The sequence below is a fragment of the Betta splendens genome, chromosome 16, assembly GCF_900634795.4.
Source record: "Betta splendens chromosome 16, fBetSpl5.4, whole genome shotgun sequence".
Lineage (NCBI taxonomy): Eukaryota > Metazoa > Chordata > Actinopteri > Anabantiformes > Osphronemidae > Betta > Betta splendens.
This window is the reverse complement of record NC_040896.2, coordinates 13,284,679-13,311,029: the sequence shown is the minus strand read 5'-3', so window position 1 is coordinate 13,311,029 and position 26,351 is coordinate 13,284,679. Positions and strand designations below refer to the sequence as shown.

The 26,351-nt window shown below is 44.9% G+C and overlaps 2 protein-coding genes across 9 annotated transcripts in view; one reads left to right on the top strand and one right to left on the bottom strand.

The window, feature by feature from the left end:
* The window catches only part of adam22 (ADAM metallopeptidase domain 22), a 40,488-nt gene that overhangs the window by 8,403 nt on the left and 5,734 nt on the right, over nucleotides 1–26,351 (top strand). For 4 of the 8 annotated variants that reach the window (XM_029129817.3, XM_029129812.3, XM_041067861.2 and 1 more), the window contains exons 4-27: nucleotides 4,263–4,329; nucleotides 7,225–7,307; nucleotides 9,654–9,717; nucleotides 17,445–17,511; nucleotides 17,653–17,729; nucleotides 18,023–18,097; nucleotides 18,608–18,679; nucleotides 19,371–19,537; nucleotides 19,786–19,870; nucleotides 20,130–20,220; nucleotides 20,328–20,379; nucleotides 22,838–22,937; nucleotides 23,020–23,091; nucleotides 23,172–23,264; nucleotides 23,516–23,596; nucleotides 23,674–23,724; nucleotides 23,823–23,886; nucleotides 23,978–24,083; nucleotides 24,167–24,286; nucleotides 24,364–24,532; nucleotides 24,636–24,747; nucleotides 25,387–25,477; nucleotides 25,603–25,656; nucleotides 26,114–26,317. In XM_029129817.3, the coding sequence (XP_028985650.1) occupies nucleotides 4,263–4,329; nucleotides 7,225–7,307; nucleotides 9,654–9,717; nucleotides 17,445–17,511; nucleotides 17,653–17,729; nucleotides 18,023–18,097; nucleotides 18,608–18,679; nucleotides 19,371–19,537; nucleotides 19,786–19,870; nucleotides 20,130–20,220; nucleotides 20,328–20,379; nucleotides 22,838–22,937; nucleotides 23,020–23,091; nucleotides 23,172–23,264; nucleotides 23,516–23,596; nucleotides 23,674–23,724; nucleotides 23,823–23,886; nucleotides 23,978–24,083; nucleotides 24,167–24,286; nucleotides 24,364–24,532; nucleotides 24,636–24,747; nucleotides 25,387–25,477; nucleotides 25,603–25,656; nucleotides 26,114–26,317 (2,217 nt within the window). The remainder of the gene's footprint in view (nucleotides 1–4,262; nucleotides 4,330–7,224; nucleotides 7,308–9,653; nucleotides 9,718–17,444; nucleotides 17,512–17,652; nucleotides 17,730–18,022; nucleotides 18,098–18,607; nucleotides 18,680–19,370; nucleotides 19,538–19,785; nucleotides 19,871–20,129; nucleotides 20,221–20,327; nucleotides 20,380–22,837; nucleotides 22,938–23,019; nucleotides 23,092–23,171; nucleotides 23,265–23,515; nucleotides 23,597–23,673; nucleotides 23,725–23,822; nucleotides 23,887–23,977; nucleotides 24,084–24,166; nucleotides 24,287–24,363; nucleotides 24,533–24,635; nucleotides 24,748–25,386; nucleotides 25,478–25,602; nucleotides 25,657–26,113; nucleotides 26,318–26,351) is intronic. The other 4 variants (XM_041067860.2, XM_029129815.3, XM_055503502.1 and 1 more) reach the window with 3 other exon arrangements.
* On the bottom strand, nucleotides 13,539–17,107 carry cldn12 (claudin 12). Its single transcript, XM_029129827.2, has 3 exons — nucleotides 16,961–17,107; nucleotides 15,522–15,773; nucleotides 13,539–15,436 (listed from the first exon to the last, which is right to left on the bottom strand). Exons 2-3 carry the CDS (start codon nucleotides 15,738–15,740, stop codon nucleotides 14,585–14,587), a joined length of 1,071 nt encoding a protein of 356 aa, XP_028985660.1. The 5' UTR covers nucleotides 15,741–15,773; nucleotides 16,961–17,107; the 3' UTR covers nucleotides 13,539–14,584.

Here is a 26,351-nt window from a genome sequence, read left to right as displayed (position 1 = left end):
TTAGTCCAGTCACACAGCTGAGCACATTGGACTGCACCGTGAAACTTGGGAAATTCTTCTAAGACGAGGTTGAGTAGTATAACTAACTGTGCCTTCATTGCATTTACAGTGAAAGGTCTCAGGCTGACCTCTAATCCAGTTAAACGTCAAACCAGGAGCAGATGAAGTGGTACAGGTTTATTTGCTGCCGTTTTGTGAGCGCGGCCCCCGACCATCGGGGGAAAGGTTACTGGACTCTTTACAGGGTGTCAAGCGCCGGATAACCAGTCTCCCTTTCACGCCCTTCGACCCCTCCACCCCCAGCTTCTTGTATTTCTTTGTTCCCCTCCTCTCTTGCCGCTCTCACCCCTTCTCTTCTGCTGAACTGTCTCACTCAGTGTGGAGGATTAGCGAAGACAAAGGGCGATCCAGGAGCCGGCTCTGGCTGCAGACACAGGACACGAGGAAGACGGTTTTTCTCTCAGCAGGCAAATATAATAAGACCTCACTAAAGACTATTGTCTATTGATAGATTACCCTTTTCCTCTGTCATGCTGAATAAAAATCAATCGAAAGTATGGTGGACTGTCAAAAGATTAGGGGTTTAACAGCATTAACTGCAGCACGGAATCCAGTCAGAAGATGCATTGGGAGCAAATTTATCAACAGACAAACATTAAGTAGGTGAGAGGGCATAAGATAGAATAAAAAAAAAACTGATGAGCAGCTTGATCTTCAGAGAACATGAATCGGAGCTGTTTGCGCGATTCTCTCTCTCCTTGTGTGTCACTATTCCCTGTGCAACAAGAAAATGGAATCCCATGGAGAGTGCTGGTGGAATTGCATGTCTGATAAGTGATTGGAGAGTGAATGAATTATAGCCTGGAGACCTTTTAATGAGGCCTCGGTGGGATGGGGGGGGGGGGCAGGTGAGAGCAGCTGCAGCCTTCACCAAAGAGAAGCCCCCCCCCCTCTCTTTCCTCCCCTTCGCTCCTTCGGCAGACCCTCCTTCCTGTCTTGCTCCTTCTCCTCCATCCTCATTACAGCGGCGTGACGCAGCACACGGTCAGCCCTGCGCGCGGCGGTGCCCTTTTATTACATGGCAGATCCATAAGGCAGCAGAAGTCCATTCAATGCAGATGCGTATGAGATGGATGCATTCGATTAATTGCCTGCCTTTTTTTTTAGTAGATTTTGCTTTTGTGTGTGGACGTATTGAGCAGAGAAGGAGGGTTTGTGAAAGCAATGAATAGCCTGTGGCCCTTTTGCCAAACCACAAACACACACACACACACACACACACACACACACACACACACACACACACACACACACACACACACACACACACACACACACACATTCACATGAATCCTGCCAGTTTCTTCTATTGGTGCTCTTTTTCATCCCAGGACCATAGCTCTGCTTGGTGACTTGGTCCTTGGGAGGAATTTTAGACCACAGGGACACTTGGTGAACGGAGGTTGCCAGAGGAGACGTCTTCGCCCAGAGCAACTCAAAACAAAATGCTTTAAAGAAAACGGGAGGTTTGATTTGTCGGCATCTCCGTGCGTCTTTGCATCCTAAAGGGCCACTGAGTAAAGATAAATAGACGGCAGCGTCAGTGCTGCTAGGTTTCCCGTGTGTCTGTGTGGGTTGGATGTTTTTAAAGTGCAGAGAAAGTGAGAGGATGTGATTACTATGTAAATGGCTGGTCTCAGTTGCCTGTGAAACGCTGCACGCTGAAGTGGAGCGTCTGCGGAGACGTCTCCGGGTCCTCACGCAGGTTTGATGGACAGCTCGGACGCCTGCTCTCAAACAGATGTTGCCACGGCGACAGCGCCGAGAAAACTCTTTTCTAGTGCAGTGGGTGATGCGCAGCCTATTTAAAAAAACGAGCCGGGGGAGAAACCTGTTGAGAATAAGGAACATGTTGGTTCTAGTCGCTTCACGCACCTCACACATCTGGCCCGTCACGTGCCAGATGCCGTAGAAGTCTGAAATGAGACGTCCCAGCTGTGCCACAACAAATCTGTTCGTTTAAGTGGAATCTTGCAATGTTATAATTTATTACTTTAATGAGCGTAAAACGGATTTTTGTTTATTTATTTTTTCCTCGTTTTCCTGCTTTTACTTGTTAATGAAGTTCCCCAGCTTCATTTTACAAACGGCCTCCCTCTGATCATCGTTTATGTGTAGAGTTTGCAGTGTTTATGTCCTCAGAGAGATGGATGAGAGTGTGTTTTTGTTTATTTCTGCGTATCAGAGTTGAGACTCCAGTGCGTTTCTTACAGCGCTGCATTTATCCATATGTATGTGTGCAGGTTGACAGGCGAGGGGGTGGGGGTCTAACATGCATCGATGGGTGTGTGTGGGGGGGGTCCTGTTCTGTTCCATTGCGTGTCAGTGTGGGGGTTGGGGCCCAGGCTGAGTTGGCATTATTGTCAGCTAAATTATTTAAATCCTGTAGCAATTAAAGCTGAAATCTGTTATCAGCATCCTCCATTAGGAGCCCGTGTGTTTGCCTTGCTGCTCGACACGGGCTCCCCCCGTCTGGGCTCGGCGTGGGGCCGGGTGAGGATCACAAGCTTTGAATCTTAAACACGCATCCCGGTGTAACAAAGGTTAGCGGCGCAGGTGCGCGACCCCGGGTCGAACCGTCGTGACCGTGCGTCTCCGTCGCGGCGTCACGCGTGTTGTGACAGAGGGCCTCTCTGGCGCCGTACACCGATGGACCGGGGACTCGGGGAGTGTTTAATTTGCGCGGCGATGTTGTAAGTCTGACGCGATGTGTGATCTGAGGTTGAAAGGTGTGAAGTGTGACAAATGGGGGGTTGCCTGTGAAGACGGAGTGTCATAGCGGTGCATGATGGGATATCTGGTGTGGCCCTGAGCCCTCTTCTCCTCCCTCTCTTTAACTTTCACCGTCTCCTTCCTTCCTGGCTCATTATTCCTCCCCTGACAGCCATTCTATCCCTCTTTCCATTTCATCTCTCTCACCCTCCACTTTCTCTCTCTGTTTTTTTATGGCCAGTGCAAACTGCCTATTAGTCATCTTTGAAAGCCGCCCCTGTGTGTGCACGTACGTGAGCACGCTGATGTCGGGAGTTTCATTTGGATAATACACAGATCATCTTTGGAAGATTTTTTTCGTCCGTCTTAGTTATTTCTTAATTGTCTAATGCACTGAATCGAAACAAACATAAAACTTAAGTGACAAAACCAAAACCATAATCCTGTGACAGTATTGACCGGTCTTCCGCTTTAACCACACTTTACATTGATTACTGATCCCCACAGATGTTTTTTATGCGACTGGAGGCCTTTTTTGGGGTAAACGGAGTGAACATCCATCTCACCTATTTGTCTCTCTGTATCTGGATGTTGACAGCAGGTTGGAGTTGATTGATGGCTCTCTGGATGTGGCGAGTGGGCTGCTCAAACGCTGCATGTCGCTTTGGTCTCTTATGTCACTGCTGCAGTCTGACTGATAAACGCAACAGCCGAGCCATGGACGTTGGGATTTCGGAAAAGCGTTTCAGCAACATTGAGCCTGTTCAAATACTGGGTGACAGAAATGCCTCTTTATATTGATTTAACATTTTAACGCCGCAAATCTGCAGCTTCTGTGTGTGTGTGTGACAGTCGAACGTCAGCCTGCTAGACTCATTATGTTTAAATGTGTGACTGCCTCTATATGTTCATGTGCAGGTCATCCAATTTGTGAGATAAGAAGCTAGAACTGTAATTCTATTACATTTTTAAAAAGGCTTAAGACAGGAAGAATCCCATTCGTATGACACGGCTGCGCGTGTGCGTGCCTGTGCTTCACCTCGTACATCTCTGTCTCAGATAAGGCCTGCAGTGTGTTTCTCCGCAGGGATACCTGGGTCCAGCTCTGCTGAGATTGCACACACTCCTCCTATATTCCCTTATTTACACGCACTTTCCCTTCCTTACGCTCTCCTATTATTTCCTGCTGCATCCTCCTCTTCCTTATCAGGTATCTTCAGCTGTCTTCCTTGTCTTTGCTTTGACAGGAATGCACTCACTGGATATTTGCTAGACGACTAGATTATTATAATTGTGTTTGTGGGCTGGAAATAGCCGTGTATGAGAATGTGGGCCATAATTACCCCAACTGATGCTCTGAAGCTTTCGGAGCTACCCAGACAGAATACAATCATCCTATAAAGTCCAATCACACTCGTGACACTTGAATGAAAACCACAAAGTTGCAGACCTGCAGACTAATTCTTCTGTCCTCTCTTCTCCGTTCACAGTGACCTCCTGTCCTCCGGGTATGTAGAGAGGCATTTGACGGAGAAAGGGAAGACTGTCGTCACCAACGTAAGATTCTGCAAATCATCTCCCATGCATCTTCACTCACACCACTGGATTATTTGTTCTCACTCACCCATTCACCCCTGACATGCAATCTGTGCTTCCTATGGCAATAAGGATGAAAGCGAGCTATGCATTGTGTGAATTGCAAAGTCTGAAATCAATATTTTTATGTCAGCAATAGAGCAAATGTCTACATGCAAGTGTGTGTTTGTGTGTGTGTGACAGACACTCAGCGAATTGTTCCCAGTTCGTGCTGTGATCGGTGTTGAACAAATAAATGTGACCAGTGTGTACACTGAAACTGGGACCTGTTACAAATCCACCACCTACACCTTCCCTCAATATCAGATGTCCACATCAAGACAAGATATCAGAGATCTGATACCAGCCTGGCATAGTGGGTGTTACATGCTAAAATAAAAACCAGGACAGGGTCCCACACGTCACCTCTGACACTCCTGGGTCCTGTAGTTTGCTGCATCTAACCAGTGACAAGCGATAGCACATCCAACCAGGCACTTTCTATTGTAGCCTAAATGTGAAATGAGATTATGATGGCTGTGATAATCCTCTAAAATCTGGACTTTCCTTACAAGACACCTACTGAGAGATTGTGTTACATCACATAAGTGTTGGTCAGGATTATACTGGGCTAAGCTGCAGATTAGTAAGATATTAGACACTTCAGACAGTGATCCTCATTAATACACCACATACATATGAAATGGCCCCTCGTAATTAGGGAACTTATTTGAAAGCAATATGTGAATTCATTCACCTGAACAACAGTTCAGGTGAGTAATTTCTGTAAATGGTGGAAGACATAACGTATGGCTCTTTATTAATAGCAGGTGTTGGGGAAGGTTAATGTGAGAGCGATGCTGTCTGTTGGTCCGCTCGCTGTAGAGGTCAGAAGGTCAGCAGCTGTAGCACAGATGCTGAGGGATCGGTTCGCCTCTGCTCGCGTAGTTCACGCAGCGAGTAAACGCAAACGAGGCAGCCGTTCGCGCTGAGCGGGCGCTTTGTCTTGCGCGTTGTCGTCCTGATGTTGCTTGGCGTTCTACATTTTCCTAGTCGCGTTGCTTTAGTAGCACCAAGAACAGTGAGGAGAATAAGATTGAGGGATGGAGGCGCTCCCGACTATGGAGATGCTGTGTTGTCAGGAAGTATTCCTGGAGCATCACCCACAGGTGCAGCCACAGCATCCCGTTGTTAAGATAAAGCAAGGCTCAACACATTCATAACACCTTTATGGTGCAGCGTATGAGTGTTTGGATGATCTGACTGAATCCCTAAATAATGGGTGAGCCGTTCACGGTTCGTGTCCTACTTGCTAATCAACTGCGTGACCTTACGCTTTTCTCTGTGCACTGTGTTGTCCAGATTAGATGATTAATTACTCGTACGGTGTATGAGTCTAAGGAGATCACAGATCAGGCCGAATTACTGTAGCATCACACGCTGTGAGGATGCTCCACAGCACTGTTTTTTTTTTACTTTCATGAGAAGTGGAGCAGAAGGTTCAGGGCGACAGGAGGAGGAGAGATGTTGCGATAGTAGAGCACAGAACCACTTATAAATAGCTCTCTCTCTCTTGCTTTAATAGTCACTCTAACGCTCTTTATCCAGCCCCTATCTCCGTCTGTATCGCCGTGTCAGTTTATCTGCTGAACTTCAGCAGCATCCTTTTGATGCACCTAATTCAGGTGCTCTGCCTCCGTCCTCCTGTTTTCACTTCTTCTCTTTGTGCTGCGGTGCTGATGAGTGTACAGTACTTGCACCCCGTGTGTTTTGTTTGGCTTGTTTATGGGACAGGGCCATGGTAGAAAGCGTATAAATCAGGGGTAGCGTAGCATGTCCTCAGCTCAAAGCTTAAGAAACTTTCTGGTTTCCCATTATCATATGCTGCATCTTTGTGAAGCCTCCTTTTGTTTCAGTCAGAAGCCTGAGCGATAAAGATGTCGTCTTCGTTGACACTTGACTTGCTCCGAGCCCTGACACGCACCCCGTCCCACCAGCCTTTGGGATGAATGAGAACACGGACTGCTTACCAGGCTGTATCACCCAACACTAGCGCTTGACCTCACTAATAGAGCTGTGACTGAATGGGAGCACATCCCTGCAGCCAAGTTCCAAAGCGTTGTGGTGGGAAGAGTGCAGATGAGGAGGAACTGTGGTACAGCAGCATAATGATGCCCGCAAATCAGTTTACACATTCTTTGAGCTGGGTAGTTTTAAAACAACAAATGCACATGTTCCTCCCCGTCCATAAGGCACGGGTTGAGTCGAAGTCCACAGAGACGTACGGAAAGAGTGCAAGTAGTGATGCGTTGCTGTGCACAGCATCAGACGGTACAGCAGAAATTGATCCACTTATAAAAGCCGTGTTTCCTGGGGGAGACTGGCTTCCTGCCTAATGGCTGTTAGGCAGCAAGAAATGGACCAGGAAGAGATGGCCTGCAGAGCACTTAGACATCATACTCATCTATAGAAAATAAATGTGTGTTTATGCTTAAAGAGCGCTCCGTGCACGCACAAGAGTCCAGCTGCCGCTGAGCAGCAGCTGACCTGGTTGAATAAGAACCTTCACAGAACCTTCACAGTAAAGTTCACATAAACACAGTAAGCAAGTACTGTATTGAACCAGGTAGTGTTTGAAACTCTGTGTGTGTGTGTGTGTGTGTGTGTGTGTGTGTGTGTGTGTGTGTGTGTGTGTGTGTGTGTGTGTGTGTGTGTGTGTGTGAAATGATTTGTGAATTTGTGAGTGATTGATGGATCGGGACTCATTTCCTGATGGAGTATGAATGAATGAATGCAGCAAGTGAAATGTGTTCATCCTTTGTTTGAGCATGTGGGTTGTGTGCGATCTTAATCTGTGTGTTGGTGTTTTGCTCACAGGGAGGAGAGCACTGCTACTACCAGGGAAAGGTCAGGAGCATCCCTCACTCCTTCGTGGCCCTTTCAACCTGTCATGGATTACAGTAAGTACAAATACCGCCTGTGCGCATCCCAGCCAGTGTTTCCTGGTCTTGGCCCTTTTTTATCTGCTAGGACATTATAATTAGATTCCAGCAGCTCGTCTCCGCCGCTCCGTCTTATTTTGGTACGCAGGTTATCGCTCAAAGAGGCAGGTGCTGCTCAGGCATCGTTGTTTTATTCCTGTTTGTTTCTCGTCATCTGCACTGTTATTTTTGGTTTTTATTCTAAACAGTTCTCTGTCAGTGTGATGGGTCAGAAACACGAGGCCCGTTTAAAGGAATTCATGCCCACGGCAAGACTGCGCTTTGTTAGCGAACATCACTGTGTGCAACACTTGCATATTAGGGGACCTATGAATAATAATAATACTATAAAATATGCACATAAAAATGCTTTTCACAGTTGCTTACACACATTTTCTGAAAGAAAACAGTGGCCCAAGCTGCGAACGTAAGGTAAAGAAACACACGCTGCTTCGGTCAAACATCACCAAATTATGCCCTTGCTGTTTTTTTACATTGATTATTTATGTGTCTTTAGTAAATGCAAAATGGGAAGAAAGCTAAATTTATAGCACTTAATCCGAAAGCAAGTCCAAAAAAAGGTTCGCTGCCTTGAGTAATGTGTGCTAATTAGTGTTTGGCTATAATGACTTTGCATTGGTCTGTTGATAAGCCGAGCTAAGCAGGGTCAAAGCACATCGTACACACTAAGATTTAGTGTGTACAGTATGATCACAGTCATACACATAACAGTATTATTGTTCCATAGCTTTAGATGTGTTATTATTATATGAGCTATTAGTTGTTATTGTTATATGAACTGTTTGTCACTATTTGACACTATTAAGTTAGATATTGGACACTAGGACAGAGTACTTCCCTCATGCTTAATCAGGTGTTACCATGATTTACATCCCACCTGCTCTTCTTTCTGTCTCACACGCACATGTTCACAGAAACTTAACCCAGCAATGAGCTATTAGCTGTGTACAGAGAGCTCTCAGCTCAGTTCATTACAGAGACTGCTCACTGCTGGCTCCTGTGTAACGCCTCATTCAAGGTCTCTGAATTTGACTTAAGATGCAGATGAACTAGTTAGTGATTATGGATAAACAAGGATCAACCAGACAGTATAGCAGGACACAAATTGGGTAGTTTGAGCTGTGGCTTTACAAGCTGTGCTGTTTGTAATCTACAGGAAATCTGCAAGTCCTTGCACTTTAACTCAGACACTAAGTGTGTGTATTTCTAAAATAGCACTCCAGTTGGTCTTCTTTTCATGAATAACAAGTTCATTACCTTTTCTGTCGAGCTTGTTAGCAATCAGTAATCAGCAGCTACAGACCAGCTTTCATCTGCAGCTGTAGTTGTGTTGAATTGGATTCTGATTGTGGCGCAAAATGTCTCCAACTCCACCCTGCCTTCTGGAAACGAGCAATAGAGAAGACAAACAAAAGCTTTTTATAACATTCTTATTGTGTCCATGAACAATGGGTTTACATAGGACCCCCATCACTCAAAGTAAGAGGCTGAAGACATCAGAAAATAGTGGAAAGGGTGAGATTGTTTGTGGTGAACACACATTTAGTTTGAAATGGACACAACCCTTTGCTCGGTATAATCTGCTCTTAAGTGAAATGTTGGAGCAGGATGAGGAGCGCTGAAGGTGACTTCTGTGTGTTGTGTCCAGAAAGAGGCTTGAAACAGCTTAGAGAGAGAGAGAGTTAGAGGAGACAGATGTCCTGTACGTATGTGCAGAGGTTACGCTCCACTCTACACCGCGTGAAACAGCCAATCTCCTAAAAGCTTCCAATAAATGTAATTAAACAGGTGGAGCCCTTTTACGTAGCGGTAGACGAGGAGCCCTTCACCCACCTGCTAAATGGGCCGTTGATATCTGGCTTCTGAGAGTGACTGGCAGTTCAGAATGATTTACGTGTCAGCGCAGATCAGTGATGATCTCGAGGGGTTGCCTCTGCTGTCAGAGGAAGCGGAGTCGCTGCGCTCGACCGACACTGAGGCCGGACTAAAATCTTCACATGACCTTTAACTTGTTCTGTTTGTGGTGTTTTTTCTCAAATGTCTGGATAACCTTTGATTTCACATTTTCTTCCATCCTTCCTAAGTTTATGCCAAGTACAACAGTGGGGCCAGTAGAAAGCACCTTTCATCAGTGCATTATGGTCATTATTCTGACAAGTGCTTCAGTAATACAATAAAGCCCCATAGGCGGCCTTGAAATGGCCAATCTACCACCCTGACATCTGAGGAGGAGCTGAGCTCGTGTTCGTTTTAGTGATGAATAAAGCAGCAGAACCGGCGCTGATGTGTGCGTCTGTCTTTCAGCGGGATGTTTTTTGATGGCAATCACACCTACATGATCGAACCCGGAGGACAAGGCAGCGGCAGCGTAAGTACCCTACAAGTCTGCACAGCACTTAAAGAGCAGTTTGACATGTGATGCGCCAACTGCTCCACACGATGTCTTTTAACAAATGAAAACGAATATCTGTTATTTTCCACGATATCGCTCAGTTTTTTTTTACTCGAGCTTTAGAATTTGAAGTCTTAGAGCACCGTCGACTGGTGCTGGGGGCTGAAGTGCTGACCCTGGACAAGCGGCTGTGGATTCTGAGCTGCACCGCAGTGTTTGCTGTGTCGAGAGCACGCGGTTGTTAGTAATTGTTTTTCCTCATGCAGATCTAAGCTATTATTGAGACAAAACCAGCATCAGTCACAGAACAAACTTTTGCTAATGAACCCTGAGCGTGGCACACTTATCTCAGGACAAAGGACTGAAGACTAATTAGATAATACTAATTACAGATTGAATGAACAGATATGAGACAGCCTAAAAACACTGTGAGCGTGAGAGTACAGCATCTGATCGTGTGTGTGTGTAACTTTCTTTTGGCTTTGTTTAATACGCCCCAAAGTGTGTGTGTGATTGTTATTAATCAGTAATGGGATTAAGCAGAGAGCAGACAGAGGTCATGGCTTGTGTGTGTGCACTCAGGGGTGTTGCTGGTTGTAGTACTGCATATCTGGCTCTACTGTTATTTCCAATATTACAGAGCTGAAAGAGCAGGTAGGAGAGAAAACCAAGAGGATGTGACAGATGAAGAGGAATGTTATGGATGAGAATATGTCAGTTACACAGAGGGAGGATGAGCAAGAAAACGGCCGTGGTTGGAGATCATCAACCAGACACAGCGTTCAGGTTCAGACAATTACTTATGGATTTATTCGCAGTGGTGGAACTATTTAAAGGCAGGTATCACCTCTGTGGAACAGGACAGACCAAATACAAAGTTTAAGGGAAGAACTCATGGTCTAAGTAGAACACCTATATACCAAACACAGTGTGTGCACGGTTCGCTACAAATTCATTTGTGTAATTTCCACATCACGGTAATGCCAGAGTAAAGGAGTTAGTTTGCTGCTAATTAAATCAATCGAGCATTTTCATGGTGAACACATTTAAACATGAAGAACAACACTGAACAAGTTGACTTTACTCCACTTGTCACTTTTGCCTCACTCTCCCCTCTGTCGTCTCTCCGTTTTCTGGAGAATACTGAATTATTGAAGTGGCAGAGAGACAGTGGGATATTTTTTCCAAGTATTCCTGCAGCACTCAGAGTGACACACACACACACACACACACACACACACACACACACACACACACACACACACACACACACACACACACACACACACACACACACACGCAAACACACACACACTCAGAGTGACATAAAACACATAAAAATGGGAAGAGATTCTCTACTAGTTTCATTTTCTTGAACTTGTAAAGCCAAAAACACAGCGTCACTGTAATCAGTCACACACTAAAACTTCTATTTTATTTTCACATAACATTTCAAATCAAGTGAAATGAACAATTTTATGCTAGAAGCCTTAGAACTGAGAGCCTCTTATCACAGTAGGTGAATGGCCCAATCAGACGCACGCACGCACACTTCGTACCTATTCCAAACTCCATTTGCTGGTAAACTTTCTGTCTCGGCGCTACAGTGGTGGTGCTCATATTGACTTGACGATGTCGGGGACAGCTCTGCCCTGTCAACACTGAGCTGTGGAGCTCGTGTCTACATGGTCCGCATTGACTTGTCTTTTCTCCTCTGCGTCTCCGCACTCGCCTCTATCTGCCTCTGTGGCTGCTGTGGTGCCAATCTGTGTTTCCCTGTCTGTTTGTCCGTCTCCTCAGTCTGCGGGTCGTCACTCATCTTTGTCAGGCGGCTGCGGCAGACGTCTGTTCGTCTAAGTGCTCTCCTGTAGCTCCACACAGAGACGATGGCCTGGTCTGAGTCCTAGTAGCTTGTAATGTGATGGACGAGCCACATAGTTCACCTCTTACTCATCCGTGCCGTGTGATGCACCACTATTTCTGGAGGCTAATAGAAAGGTGGCGTGGTCACATGGAGGGGAGTGTAGAGATGGAGTCGGCCATATGGTAAATCCATCTGCCCTTCTTCTGCCAAGTCAGAGAAAGTAACCGAGAGTGAAGAGCGTCCTGAACACTCTGCATTTACAACTGAACTGGCTTTAAAGCATCTTGTGCTTTCATTTAAATAGCATCTGCACGGTAGCGAGCGACACCCATCTCTAAAAAGTTCACATGTTACGGATGTGGCGTCTCCAGGCGCTGCTCTGTGGCTCATCTTGCACTTCTAGACCGTGTTTGTGTGAGTGTGTGCGCACACTGTCACCCCACTTGGAGCGAGGTTGTGTGATGCTGGCTTGCATATGCAGAAAGCGCCATATGTTTAGGCCTGTTTATTTCAGACACCTTTCCAAACCCACCTGCACCTCAGGGCCTTTGTGGTTACACCCTGCTGTTTAAGACGAGCTGTGTTGTTGTGGTTTGTTGATGGAGATGGACTATTTTTGCATTTAGCTACTAACTGAGGGTTAAATAATAAAAACAAACTGTATTATTGAATATATTATTAGTATAAACAATTGCTTGATGAATGTATTAGTGGAATTACACACAATTATTTACCTTTTTTATTATGATTCATCTTATGTGGTTCATGGTGATGCTGGACCTTTTTCATAGTTTCATGTATTTTTGAATTGAATATCAGCATTAATATCATTGTAGGCTGTTGATATCTGAACATTTCCCTAGAACATTCCCAGATGTCCCATCTGTGATGCCATCCTGCTCTGGGTTGTTATTCCTGCATCCTCAGGTTCACTGATGCTGGAGCCGTCAGGAGGTGCAGCAGGCTGTGGACGCTGGCCTGCGTTTTTGGGGGTGGGGAGTTGAAGGTTGAAGAGAGGGCAGAGTTGATGGGGGTGGTGGCAGGTGTGAAGTGTGGAGGGTGTTTGCATTAGATGCCAAGAGGATTTTTTTTTTGGTGCAATCGAAAACTGGAAATTGATTTTTTTTTCCAAAGGGGTCTCCCTGTGACCTCAAGCCAACTCCATGTTACTAGACCTGGATCAGTTCATTCACACATGTATAGGGAGAGAGAGAGAGAGGGGGGGGGGGGGGAGAATGAAAAGCATGTTACCCCTCCCTGCTTTATATTCATGAGCCAGCAGTCTGTGTCTGAGGTACCATTTCCCATGGCAACCCAGGCACCACCCCCATCTCTTTGTAGCAGGACATATGAAAGCCATCTGTGTTTAGACCCTTAATCTCACACACCCTGCAGAGTCTATATGCTGTGTGTGTATTTTTGAAGTGCAATGATTGGCTAGGAGTGATGAGCTGGGGAACAAAGAACACACCGGTCAAAAAAACCTTTACTCCAACAGTGCTTTCTGTAGAAGTGCATCTACAGTGGCTGATTATGTTGTACGTGCTGCAAAAGATATTTTAAAACTCATTCAGCTTTAAAAAAGCAATGGTCACACACATTAGAGAAGCTCTTCAATTTATAATTGTTGTAGCTTTGTCTGGTGGATGTGAATTCATCGGATCAGCCCATTTGGACTACATCAAGGATAAGACAGAACACTGGAGGACGATAAGCTGCGAGTGCCTTCTTTTTCGTAATTGGTTCCAGGTTCTCCTTAGAGTCTGATATAATAATTAAAATATTTACAATCCAGTGGTGTCATCAGAGAAGCTAACTTGTGAGTTGATTCAGTGTTCAGTAACAATCTGCTACACGTAGAGGGTGTAGATGAGAACCTGTCCAACTTGAGAACATGAGAACACAAATGAAAAGCCACACACACTTTAACAGATTTCTGTTCTGAGATTTATTAAAAATGAAAACCACTGCGACATCAAAGTGTAGAAAATCTGACAACATCATAACATAACGCAGATAGTGCTCATTAGGCAAACAAATAAAAGGCAACAATTAGACTGTGTTAATCAATACCATCACTGCAGGACATCCAGACCAGTGTCTCCCGATGAGCTGTTAGACGTTTGATGGCAGAGTAGAAAAAAAAACATTATTCATCTGGTCATTCAGCTGCTACGTATATTGATACTTACAAACAAGAGATGAACAACATGCTCTCATTTCTGTTAGTGTAATAAGATGAGTGTATTAAAGTTCATACGAAAAAATGTATCAGTAACGACGTTCTGCATTTAACAGATTTAGAGGCAAATCTTTGACAAATAGAAAACATGTTACAGCAAATGAATCTTGGCCACAAAACATCCATTAACAAAAGGCTTAGTATTCACATAGTGCATTAAAAAACTACAACAGCAGCTCATTTTAGGCCACTGTAATGAGCAAACCATGTTAGATAATAGTTACAAATCAGTAAATTTGTCCATTTAAAGTAGGAACAGAGTTAAAAGTAGTAGTGATGACGTGTTTGTACAGTAGTGATAACAGAAGGCCTCCATAAAGGCAGGCAAGCATTTGTCAGAAAGCGTGAGGGTTATCCTGACCTCAGGTCAGAGTGGGAATTCATCTAAGGCCACCTACCAAATGCTATTAACTATTAAGTTGCCAGTTCAGCAAATAAGAAGCTATTGTTTATTGGTCTGTCTCTGCTTTTAAGTGACAAACAGTTTTTCTTCCCTTTCTAAAATGCTGCACCGGTGCTTGGGTAATTTGTTTCAAAGCAAATGTCATCCTTCACTTAGAACCTCCAGGGCTCTTTTATTCTATAATCAGCACTTCACAGATTTAGACTGACTGAGTGAATTCTTAAAACTATCACTCTAGAGGCTGTAAATAGCGCTCATGTTATTAGCTTTCATCTATCATACACTACTGGTTTTTCAGTGTTGAACTGCTGACATGTTAATGGCCTCGCTTCCATTAGTCTCTCTCTGTCAGCACGGGAATGTCAATCTCTATAGCTGATGTCCGTGAACGGGTGGAATAGCGATGACCTGCGTAGCTAGATGCGTAGCCCTGTGAAGGAGCGTAGACTTGCGAGGGTGCGTAGCTCTGTGAGGGTGCGTAGCTCTGTGAGGGAGCGTAGCTCTGTGAGGGAGCGTAGCTATACGGCCGGACCCCTCCCACTTCTGACCCATACCCATCTGGAACAGAAAGCTGAGGCATGTACACCTGGGATGGTGCAGGAGCAACTGCACTTTGTGCATAACCTGCGATGGGCAAATAAGGCTGCGTGTCCATCACTGTAGGGGGATTGAGGGCCTGTGGTGGGAAGGGCTGAGGACCGTACACTGGGGAGGGAGGATACCCGTTGGCAGTGAGAGGCTGGGTGGACACGGAGGTCGGCATGTTCGGCAGAGGCAACCAGAAGGGTGAAGGCAACTTTTTACACATACAATACCACATGAACATCAGCAGCGCGGCTAGCATCAGTCCCCCGGAGCAGCCTATCGCCACGTATACAGCAAACCCATTGGTGAAAATGTTGTCGTATCTTCTATTCATCTCCTTGGTATGGAACAGGAACCACACTGACGGTGCAATGGCGATAGCTCCACCCAGGAAAAGGAACATCCCGGCCACTAGATGACAGCCTGAACTGTTGACCAGGAATCTGACCGTTTTAATGTCTTCTTCAGGCTTGTCTGAGCAGCAACAGGTCTTGCACATCCCTGCCATGACCAGCAGCAAAGCCAGAGAGCTAAACAGCAGACCTGCAGGCAGGCAGAACTGCAGAATCCTTAAATCCAACTGGTCCACTTTAGAGTACCACTGGAAAAAGTACAAAAACGGGAGTTCTGTATTATTTACTACATAAGGAAAAACTTAAGCGAAGGTGGGATTTATTAAACAATACCTCTGAGTCATAGTAATAGCATCCTGTGTAGCCGTCTTGTTTCACGCATTTAGCCCACAGCCCATCGTACACGCTGACATTCTTGGCGTTGCGATTGAAGGTAACGAGTCTCGTCACGCGCCACTGCGGGATCAACGTCGCCACAGTAATCCCTCCCACACACACAAAGGCAACGATGAAGGCAAACGCATTGGTGGCGTGGATGTCGCGACATGACATGGTTGCTCGGTGCTGAGGCCACGAGAGATGCTCCTGTGTAAACAGAAATAGAAAAAAAAGGGGAAAGATCCTTTTAATGCCACCATGTTGGGGTAAAAGCGGGGTTATGCAAGTGTATCTCTAAATGGCCCCATTACTACTGAAGTAAGTTAAATGTGCCACAGACTGACCCAGCACTGGCCACTCCCTCTGCATTTCTATACACCAGTGTGCGTGTGGCTGACCTAATATCTGCTGTCCCTGAGAAACAATGCTCTCATTACATTAGCAAACAAAGTACGGATGACTTGATGGCTGAGGTATTTCTACTGTGGTGCATTACACAAACTGTACTCTACATAATGATGAACTGAATTAGACGCTTGACCTTTAGTCATGCGACAGCAATATATACTTATTCAAGTGACCGACCACGGCTTTGTAACGGCTTCAACTAAATAAACATGGTTGTATATAATGAAGTTTGGGTATTTGTACTCAGGGTAAAGGCAATTAAACGTGTTACTGATGTTTAAAGTGCTTCACGGTGTCGTCAGACGGACGCCGACCAACACAGGGATCATAAACCCTAGTTCAGAACTAAGGTGAATGTGGTTTTGTGGTGAGTGACACTCGTCTCTGAAAGGCTTTGGGGAGAGATGCATCATCATAACGTATCTATTTAGATCCCGTGTCCTGCAGCTGCTGTTTGTCCACTAATGTTCGCTTGTTACACAATCTCCTCAGTACAAAAGCATTGTTTTATACAGTTGTTACGTACAGAAGAATGTTAAGACCGCTCGTGGCAACAAACTTATAAAGTCTGATTAGAAACTGTAATAGACGATACACATTTCGAGATTAGCGTGATTATAACTGAGTAATAACGTGTTTAATAACGCGCAGTGTCACTGTAGGCCGGCTATGTAGGTGCGACGGCCACTGTCCTTAATGAATAATGCACGACTCAGGTAATAATAGTGGCATATGTGAAGAATTAAATTATTCATTATAGATTTCACGAATTACATCAAAACTAACACACGTAATATGTGTCACGAATGAACTGAAGTCGTAACCAGCGTTTAACCCCAGATTGTTAACGTTAGCCAGCTAGCTAATGCTCGGCGTTAGCATTAGCTGCAGCTACCTGTTGCGTCCCTCCACTATTGGATAGTTAGTTATTTAGTTACTTAGTTAGGCTCCACTAGAATATCTGAGGTAATCATCAACTACAATACCGTATATATCCAGCCGTTCGGTCGTGTCTACAGCGATGGTGGTGACATTTCAAGCTGGTCCTAGTTCACACATTGAACCGTTTCAATAGGACACAGTGGATCTGAGTCTAAACAGGATGTGGCTGCAGGACCGTGAGTCTTTCCGCCCTCGGCGTTGTCTCGCAGGCTGCTTTGTTTTGCAGCATTTAAATACAATAGCAGTAAATAACCTTTTTGAGTAAATGTGAAAGGTCTGTCTACCTGCCTGTCTGTCTGTGTAGACAAAATTGTAATGTCTACATGATTGACGTAAATTCAATTATGTCTATTTAGAGAAACTAGAGTCTGGTTTACTTAAATACGCTGTTTGATGGTAACTGGACTTAAACATAACACACACAGACATGTGTCTCATCTAAAAGGCTTGATTAGTTTAATAACCGGGATAAACATGGCCTATGTCTTATAAATGGACTGGACTGAATCAATGTGTTTTGTCTTTCAGGATGATGTCAACATTCACATGATATATAAATCTGCAGGACAAGATGGATTTAATGATCTTGTCAATGGTAAGATGTTGAAGTGTTTACAGAGACGGTAATACTTATGGAGCCAAACCCATTTGTATGTAATTGTTCTTGGCAGAAAGTGTGTCCGGCTGTTGAAATTGATCCTGGAAGGTAATAGTCGTGGTTGAATCTATTTCCTAGGTGATCTTCCAGAGCCGCCTTTTCCCAGCCCTCCATTTCCTGGATCAAGAGTGGTTCACAGGAGAAAGAAGAGACAGGTACGTCCCTGCTCCTGCTGTGTTTGTGACCGTATACGATGGAGAAATAATCGCGCTTTGGAACCTGTTTGTCCAAATTTGATTACTGTGCGTTCTGTCTGCATGCTTTATCTTAATTGACAAAACTGAAGTGAGAGTATGGATTCAACCTCTTCTCCGAAACAACAGCTCTCTCATCTTGCCTCTTCTTGCAGTGTTTACGTCGAGGCGGCATCCAAACACAGTCAATTTTGAATGAAATTGAAAAAAGTGCTTATTTATGATGAAAAAAAACCTCTTTTTTGTTTTTCCAGGTCCCACATGTGTCACACAGTGTAGAAGATGAGGGCAAATACATTGAACTGATGGTGATCAACGACCATTTGATGGTGAGCTAGATACTAGATATGTACAGTAATGACTTGTCAACCACGATAGAAGACATCAGTTTTGTTATCTATTTTTATGTTGTTAGCATTTCTTTCAGATCAAATCAAAACACTAGGCATAAATAAGTCACAATGATAAGACATGAGTTCCCGTGTTCACTGTAATAAAGGAAAAAGCCACTTTCCAGAAATGAGATTTATTGATGTTTCTCTATATCAGAGAAACACGCTACCACGGAGCCTTCTTGTTTGTAAATCCGCTTATTTTGCTTTGGTCTTTTCCATGGAATCTCTTGACAAAAACAAAAAACCAGGGTATTGCTACTTTTAAAAAGCTGAGCCCTACGTGTGTGATGCTGGCTAAGCTAAGAGTCAACATTGCAGAAAGCGCCTGCCCCCCTCAGTTTCCCTAAAACTGCTTTTATAGTGTTTTTTTATCTAAATGTGCCTTATTTCATCCACTGGGACTGAAATAGTTCTGTGTCTCTTTCTCTCTGTCTCTCTCTCCAGTACAAGAAGCACCGGCTTTCCGTTGGGCACACGAATAACTATGCTAAATCAGTGGTCAATATGGCTGACATGGTAAGAAATGTATCGATCCTCTTCTTGGAAAGCTTGCCACAAGCACTCCCAGGTATTGGAGCTGAGCACACATTGCCTGATTTCTCATTTAACCAACCCCACTCTCCCCATTTAAAACCTCCCTTGGCTCATAATATGCTGCAAACAGCCATTAACCAGCCAGTCATCAGTTTTTAGGTTTCACAGGAGCTTTCACTGAAGCAGCAGAGGCCTCTCAGCAGAGTCTACTGTAGGCAGACGTCTCAGTGTTTGATTATTTGTAGCCACATCTGTGTGCTGTGTTACTGAAATCTGAACTGCCACAGGGTCACGTCTGTAAGCTGATAGTCTGGTGAACCTGGAGAAAGGTCACGCTACTGTAATGCCCTTGAAGATGGTCATTCGAAGCAGGTTCTGTACACAGAGGAAGTACTGTACACATCGATTTCTGTGTATTAGCAGAAATTTGCTTTGGTCACATATATGTGTGGTGCACTTGGGGAGGCTTCTGTAATGTGCACATGTACCTCTACATCAAGCACTATACCCTCTGTAGTTACAATTACAGCACAGTTTTGTCTCCAAAAGATGCAGATGCAAGTAACATATTGTGTCAATTCCATATGTTCAACTTCATTTGCTTTTCAGGCAACATTTAGTTACAGTATATGATTATTGGCTCACTGATACTAACTTTGCCTTGATTCCCCAGATTTTCAAGGAACAGCTCAACACCCGCATTGTGCTGGTAGCCATGGAAACGTGGTCCGCTGACAACAAGTTCAACATCGACGATGACCCTATGATGACACTGAAGGAGTTCATGAAGTACCGAAAAGACTTTATCAAGGAAAAATGCGACTCTGTTCACCTTTTCTCGTGAGTCTAAACATTTCGTCATTCTTAGCATCTTTATTTGATATACTCAGATACATGTAGACATATACTTTAGGTATTTTAAAATACTAATAAAGACTAGGTATATGTGTGTACATTTATTGACCCTAACTACATGAATTTTAATGCCTCACGTTTTGTCAGACACATATAAGATAGTACAGAGAATAAAAAGCACCTGGATTTTTCATTGATGGACGTAAATGCACTGTGGCCTTTTCCTTTATCAGAGGGAACCGTTTCCACAGCAGCTGGGGTGGAGCATCCTACATTGGAGGAGTTTGTTCTCTCACTAAAGGAGGTGGAGTCAATGAGGTCTGTCTTAGCCTGAACTATGATGAACTATGATTACAGATCCTAGAATTTTGACCACCAGCATATATAAACATTTCAAACATACATGAAAATGTATTGAATGTGTTTTATAAATGTGTTTTTCTGTTGCAGTCATTTATTTTGTTCTACTTGATTATTATATTATTGCATTTCTAAACTTTCCAAAGCTCCTCTGTATAATCACTGAATGCATTTGCTTTCTCCTGCTGTTCCTGTCCTGAATCTGTTTCCTCATCAGTACGGGAAAACGGACGAGATGGCCATAACCCTCTCTCAGTCCCTTGGACAGAACATTGGCATCTTCTCTGACAAGAAGAGGATCCTCAACGGTACTTAATTAACATTTGATGTGTTTTCTTTTATATCTTCACTCAAAGACATTTATAAGTATATCCACAAAGTGATGCAACATATCAATATATTCTCTTTGTTTTAGGTGAATGCAAATGTGATGATCGTTGGTCGGGTTGTATCATGGATGACGTTGGGTAAGTTGCTTTAAATTGCTAATTCTTACAGGGTTCTCAAAGATGATGAGCATGTTTCACATGTGCTGTTGACACAAAATGTGTCCAGTATGTCATCACAAGTACGTTTAAATATCCCCCTGGGAACAAGTACCTAAGCTCACTTAACACCTAAACCTTGTTCATCAGTGTGCTGTTCATGTGTATTGTTGTTGTAGTTCAGAATGTCACCACTAGGTGTCAGTCGTGGGTCACTTTTCATATCTCTTCATTCAAATTATGTAACTTCATAGGGTTTTCTTGCAGTAGAATTGTGTTGTGTAATCTGTTGCTTCCGAACATTAGTAAAGCGGTGATAAATCAGTCTGCGTATGTTTTTTGTTTTCATGACCATGTTTGTCTTAAAGTGAGTCCGTGCACACTTGCAGATGTCTTCCCTTGTGTCACTCAGAGCTGTAGGGTGTGATTAGGTGTACTGTGTGTGCGCGGGGCTCTGTGATGTGTGTTTGTGAGTATACCCCTCTACTTAAATACTTCTTGCTTCCCCCTCTATCCCGAATGGGACAGCAGGTGAGCAGAAGCTTGGCTGGAACGCTGCCTGTGCTGTTTTCAACCGACTGGCTGCCTCGGAGGGGTTGTCAGACATCACAACCTTTTCCCATTTCACCTAGTAGCAGTACAGCCACTGTGGCCACAGCTTCTCGTTTGGTTTTAATGATATGAAGAAATACAGTTTGTTGCCATTTTATTACACACTGGCTGTATTTTTCATCATCATTTTGGCCTATTTCACATGGCCTTTGTGTGTATTCTTCTGTGTTTTGGTCGAAGTCACCAGCTGATCAACCAAGTTTGGTTACTCTGTCTATTGAGAGGCTCCTTCTCCCTCCTGCTGTTTAAAACAGGGCTTTTGACCAGTTCTCTTCATCCATCTCACCCGATTGAAACAGTCTGCAATGTCATTCCTAGGACAATATTTGTCGTCCTCATTTTCCTGTAACAACACTCCACCCCCCTGACACTCCCTGCCCACATCCTGATACGGTTGAGAAGGCAGAGAACAGGCGGCGGCGCCCTTGTATGAGCCTGTGAATAGATCCAGCGCAGATGTGTGTCCTCTTAAATAATTTCAATGGTATTTCAGACATCTTGTATTCAATGAGCAACCATGTCCATTAATCAAACTTTGCTTTACCCTCAGCACCTGCATGTTTGAGCCACCTAACGTAACCTTTTCACAGGGTTAAGCAAATGTGTGTGTGTGTGTTTATGTGTGGGTTTGTGTCTGTTCATGTTCACCTTAATCCCCGTATGGTGTCTGTGACGACCTGAAATCCTAACTATACCTTATACAAAGTCAGGGGAGAGCACAGTTCTCAGTGAACAGAGAGTCTGATGTCTGAACAAACGGTATGGTCCAGTTAGGATTTGTGTTTTCTGTTTTATTTTTTCATGTTTTTTTCTTCACACACAAACCAAAATATGTATTCTAAAAGAGTGTAACCAAGCTGATCTGATACACGGACAAATGAAAGACAAATTCACTCTTATAAACACTTTTTATTAGATGCTTCTTGTAAAAGTAAATTCACTCATTACAGTTACAACACAAGGAATATTTCATATGCTGATCTTTTAGAATACATATTTTGACCCTATGTTCTTATACACCTATAGATAAAAATGTGTTTTTTATGAATGAATAATACTTAGTCCACATGGTAACAGTTGTACTGCTTGTTTTACATTATTACTGGGTTATAACAGTGACTTTGGCATAATTAAACCCTGACACACTTTTTAGTTTAGGAAGTTGTAATTTAGGAAGTGAAATATTGTAATGTACTGTACGTCATCATGAAAGCATCAGTGCTGTGCCTTTGTTTAACCATCATCTCAGTGATTTTACTTAGATGTCAGGGTTCAGCTCTCAGTGAGTCTGTGACTTATTGTGTTGTTCCTTGTACCAGTCCTGAAGATGACCTAAGTAACGTGTGCAGTATTGCCCCAGGTCTTGTAGGTGCTCTTCAGGTTTGGGTCTGATTCATTCATTCATCAGAACAAGCACAAAGTGGGATTATTAATGGGCTTTAATGCAATAACAGTGTAATCCTCCACTAAAGATTAGCTCTTTTTTAGTGTAAGTTCCTAAATGCATCTTCTATCCATCCACATTTTGCAATCTCCATAATCTCCATACACATCCGTCTAAACTCAGCTGTGCTGTATTTAACCCCATCTTATAGTAAGGATCTCCTCTGAACTGTGAGTATGGTAAACCTGTGATAGAACCTCAACTTTCTGGTATCTGGCAACACAGACTTTGGTAAAAATGTCAGTCCTGCCTTTATTATATGACATCATTCTGAACTAGACTGAAGTGCCACGGCGTAACTTGAATTTAAATCATTCTATGCATCATCATGCTACATTATAGTGAGGGTGTGGTTACATGTGTTGCTGTACTTGTGTTGAACAGCTTCTACCTGCCCAAGAGGTTCTCTGACTGCAACGTGGAGGAGTACCACAATTTCCTATACAGTGGTGGTGGCGCTTGCCTGTTCAACAAACCCATGAAGGTACTTAACACACAGACACACAAGCCCTTCATCAATTTAAGGCTGTTATTCAGTAGTTTGTTTACTCTGCCCCACCCTCCAGCTGTTGGACCCTCCAATCTGTGGCAACGGCTTTGTGGAACCGGGAGAGGAGTGTGACTGTGGAGGCCCAGCGGTGAGTCACAGTTAATTATCAAGCAGCATAAGCAGGACGTGTTCAGTATGAGGTCAATCAAGTCCGTTCCTGTTTCCTAGGAGTGTGCCAGAGAAGGAGAGAACTGCTGTACGAAGTGCACCCTGACTCAAGGCTCAAAGTGTAGCAACGGACTCTGCTGTAACAACTGCCAGGTACCAAACGGGCCACGGCTGCAGAACTCACACACCTGACACGCACTTAGTGGCTTCATGACCTTCACTGACCTGTTTGACATGGGTTCCCCTCACGTCATTATTAGAACCTTGACTAAAGATGGGATCAGTTGTGATTTTAAAAGAGTCCACAAATAAGTAGAATATCGTCCACTGAGGAGCAATGATCCCTGCTCCCGCTCCACCTGCGGCCTCGGCCCCTGTCTAAGCTCTGTTGTGGTGCTGCTCAGATGGAGTTCATGGGGGTGGTGTGCCGGGATGCGGTAAACGACTGTGACATCCCAGAGAACTGCACGGGGAACTCGAGCCAGGTGAGCGCCTGTCTCTCACATGCTTTTCTGCAGGTCGCAGGACGTGCATCTAATACAGTGCACCTGTTCTTTTGCAGTGTCCACCAAATTTGCACAAAATGGACGGATACACGTGCGAAAAGGACCAGGTGGGAAGCCTGGCCGTGTGTTTGGGACATTTACACACGAAAAAGCTCCTACTACATAGCACACAGGCAGCATTTCAACACTGTCGTCCTCTCTCCAGGGTCGCTGCTTCAACGGAAGGTGCAAAACCAAAGACAGGCAGTGCAAGTACATCTGGGGAGAGAGTGAGTGTTGCACCGACGCCTCTGGAACAACGCGTCTCGCGGGGTCGCGCGCCTTCACCGCCGCGTCTTGTTTGTCGTTGGTCTCCCTCAGAGGCGACGGCAGCTGACAAGTTCTGCTACGAGAAGCTCAACATCGAAGGGACGGAGAAAGGCAACTGCGGGAGGGACAGGGACACCTGGATCCAGTGCAACAAGCAGTACGTGGGCGGTCTGGCCAGCGGGCGGGTGCGTGCGTGGCGTTTGCCTCTCGGTGACCCGCGGTGTCATGTCTGTGCTTCAGGGACGTTCACTGCGGCTACCTGCTGTGCTCCAACATCTCGCCCGCCCCGCGTCTGGGGGAGCTGCAGGGGGGACTCACCTCCTTCTCGGTGGCTCGGCACAGCGCCTCCCTCGACTGCAGGTACTGTAGAACGGCCCAACACCACAAACGCCCCACCCCCTCAGTCAGCGCCTCGTTCACTCCCGTTTGCTGCCCAGCGGCGCTCACGTGCTGATCGACGGAGACACCGACCTGGGATACGTGGAGGACGGCACGGCCTGCGGCACAGACCAGATCTGCTTCAACCACAGATGCCTCCCCATGCAGCAGTTCAACTTCAGCACCTGCCCCGGCACCACGGACAAGACCATCTGCTCCGGACACGGGGTGAGCGAAGACTTGAGCCGCGCAGCTGTTCGGTGGGATGTGGTGTGATGTGCTGTGTGCAGCCGCAGTCTCATTTCTTCTTCTGTGTGTGTTTCTGCTGCAGGTCTGCAGTCATGAGCTCAAGTGCGTGTGCTACCTGGGCTGGGCAGGAGAGGACTGCAACTCCACGTCTCCCCTCAGCTCCCTGGTGGTGGGACCCACCACCTCAGCCTCAGGTAGCGCCGTTGACCCTTGACCTCCCCCGCCCTCATCGTCACCACACACACACATACACACGCGTGCGCGCGTTGATTTCAAGCTTTCTGTTTCGTTTGTTCATTATTCATTGCATTCCTGTGGCGCTTCTCTAGCTCCATCTGTATTCACTGAACCATGCGCCTCACTCTTTTTGTTTGTCATTGTTTTCACACTCATTCTTTGTCAACAGGCTGATGTCTTTGACGGAGTGGCTTGAGGTCAGATTTGAGTTCCTTTTTCATTGTATGTGTCCCTTTTGATGTTATTTACTCGTCCTCTTCCTCTCTTACCCCGACGTCAGCTCACCTCGCTCTGTTCATTTTAACTGCTATATAATAAGTCGTAAATGAGGTGTCTTTGAACACGTTTGTTCCCCTCAGAGCAGAGTTAAAGGGTGACAGCCGTGTAGTTGTTCCCCGTTTACTCCCCCCTTGTTCTCCTTTTACACTTCTCCTGCTAAATGTAGGTGTTCTTGTGTTCTGCTGCAGTGTTTTGTGGTTTGTGTATCCCCATGTGTCCAAACAGGAGACACAGGAGAAACCCATCCAATTAACACACATTTGGCTTTACCCCCCCCCCCCCCCCCCCCCCCTTGCTCCTCTGTTCCTCTGTCTTAGGTATCACCAGTACAAACATCATCATCGGGGCCATCATCGGCTCCATCCTGTTCCTCGCCCTCATTCTGGCTGTCACAGCCTGGTGCTACAAGTAGGTGTCTCTGTAACATCAGTGGTCAGAGCAGTTTATTATGTTTGATCCAAACGCTCACTGCCTCATTATAAGCAGCAGACTTCATTCAGCGCATTCACTTGTACTTGTATTTCTCATTACAGGAGCTACAAGCAGAAACGTTACGTGGAGTCTGAGGTTCACAGGAGATTCTGCCGGTTTGCTCATTTTCAAGCTTTTTATACATATGTTGCATTTTAAATTTTTATTTTAAAGTGGGCTCCAGGAGCCATCGTGTTTAATCACACCCTTTTGTCTAAAAGGGAACTCACAAAAGGTTTGGGTGCAATGGAGGATTCTCTGTCTTAAATGATTCAAAACACAAGTCAGCTGTGGGAAACTGAAAGAACAGAGCAACTTTACTGCAACGGTCCAGAATAAAAAGCTGGTGATTCACCAGTGGAAATGACGTCTTTATACTCTTGAAATCACTACAAATAACATGAATGTTTCTACACTATCTATTGCATTTTGAACACATTGTATATGTGTATTAGCAAATTGTAAAAAGTATTTCTAGAAAAAGTGAAAGAGGCGCTCTTTGAAACCATATCTGAAGGTGGATATTTTTCTCTTATCACTCAGTTGCCTAAAATGATTCCTTCGTATTTCCAGGCAAATGCCTCCAGGTGACTATGTAACAAAGCCTGGGGATGCTGATTCATTTTACAGTGACATGCCGCCGGGTGTCAGCACGAATTCCGGCTGCAGCTCCAAGAAGAGGTCAGCCTGCCTGTCTCACCTGCAGATTTGCACCCTGTCCTTCACCACTCCCTCCCTGCCATCCATTTCCCAGAACATCTCACTGTTTGGCTTCAGGTGTGCCACCTCATCAGCACTCACCCATCTACAT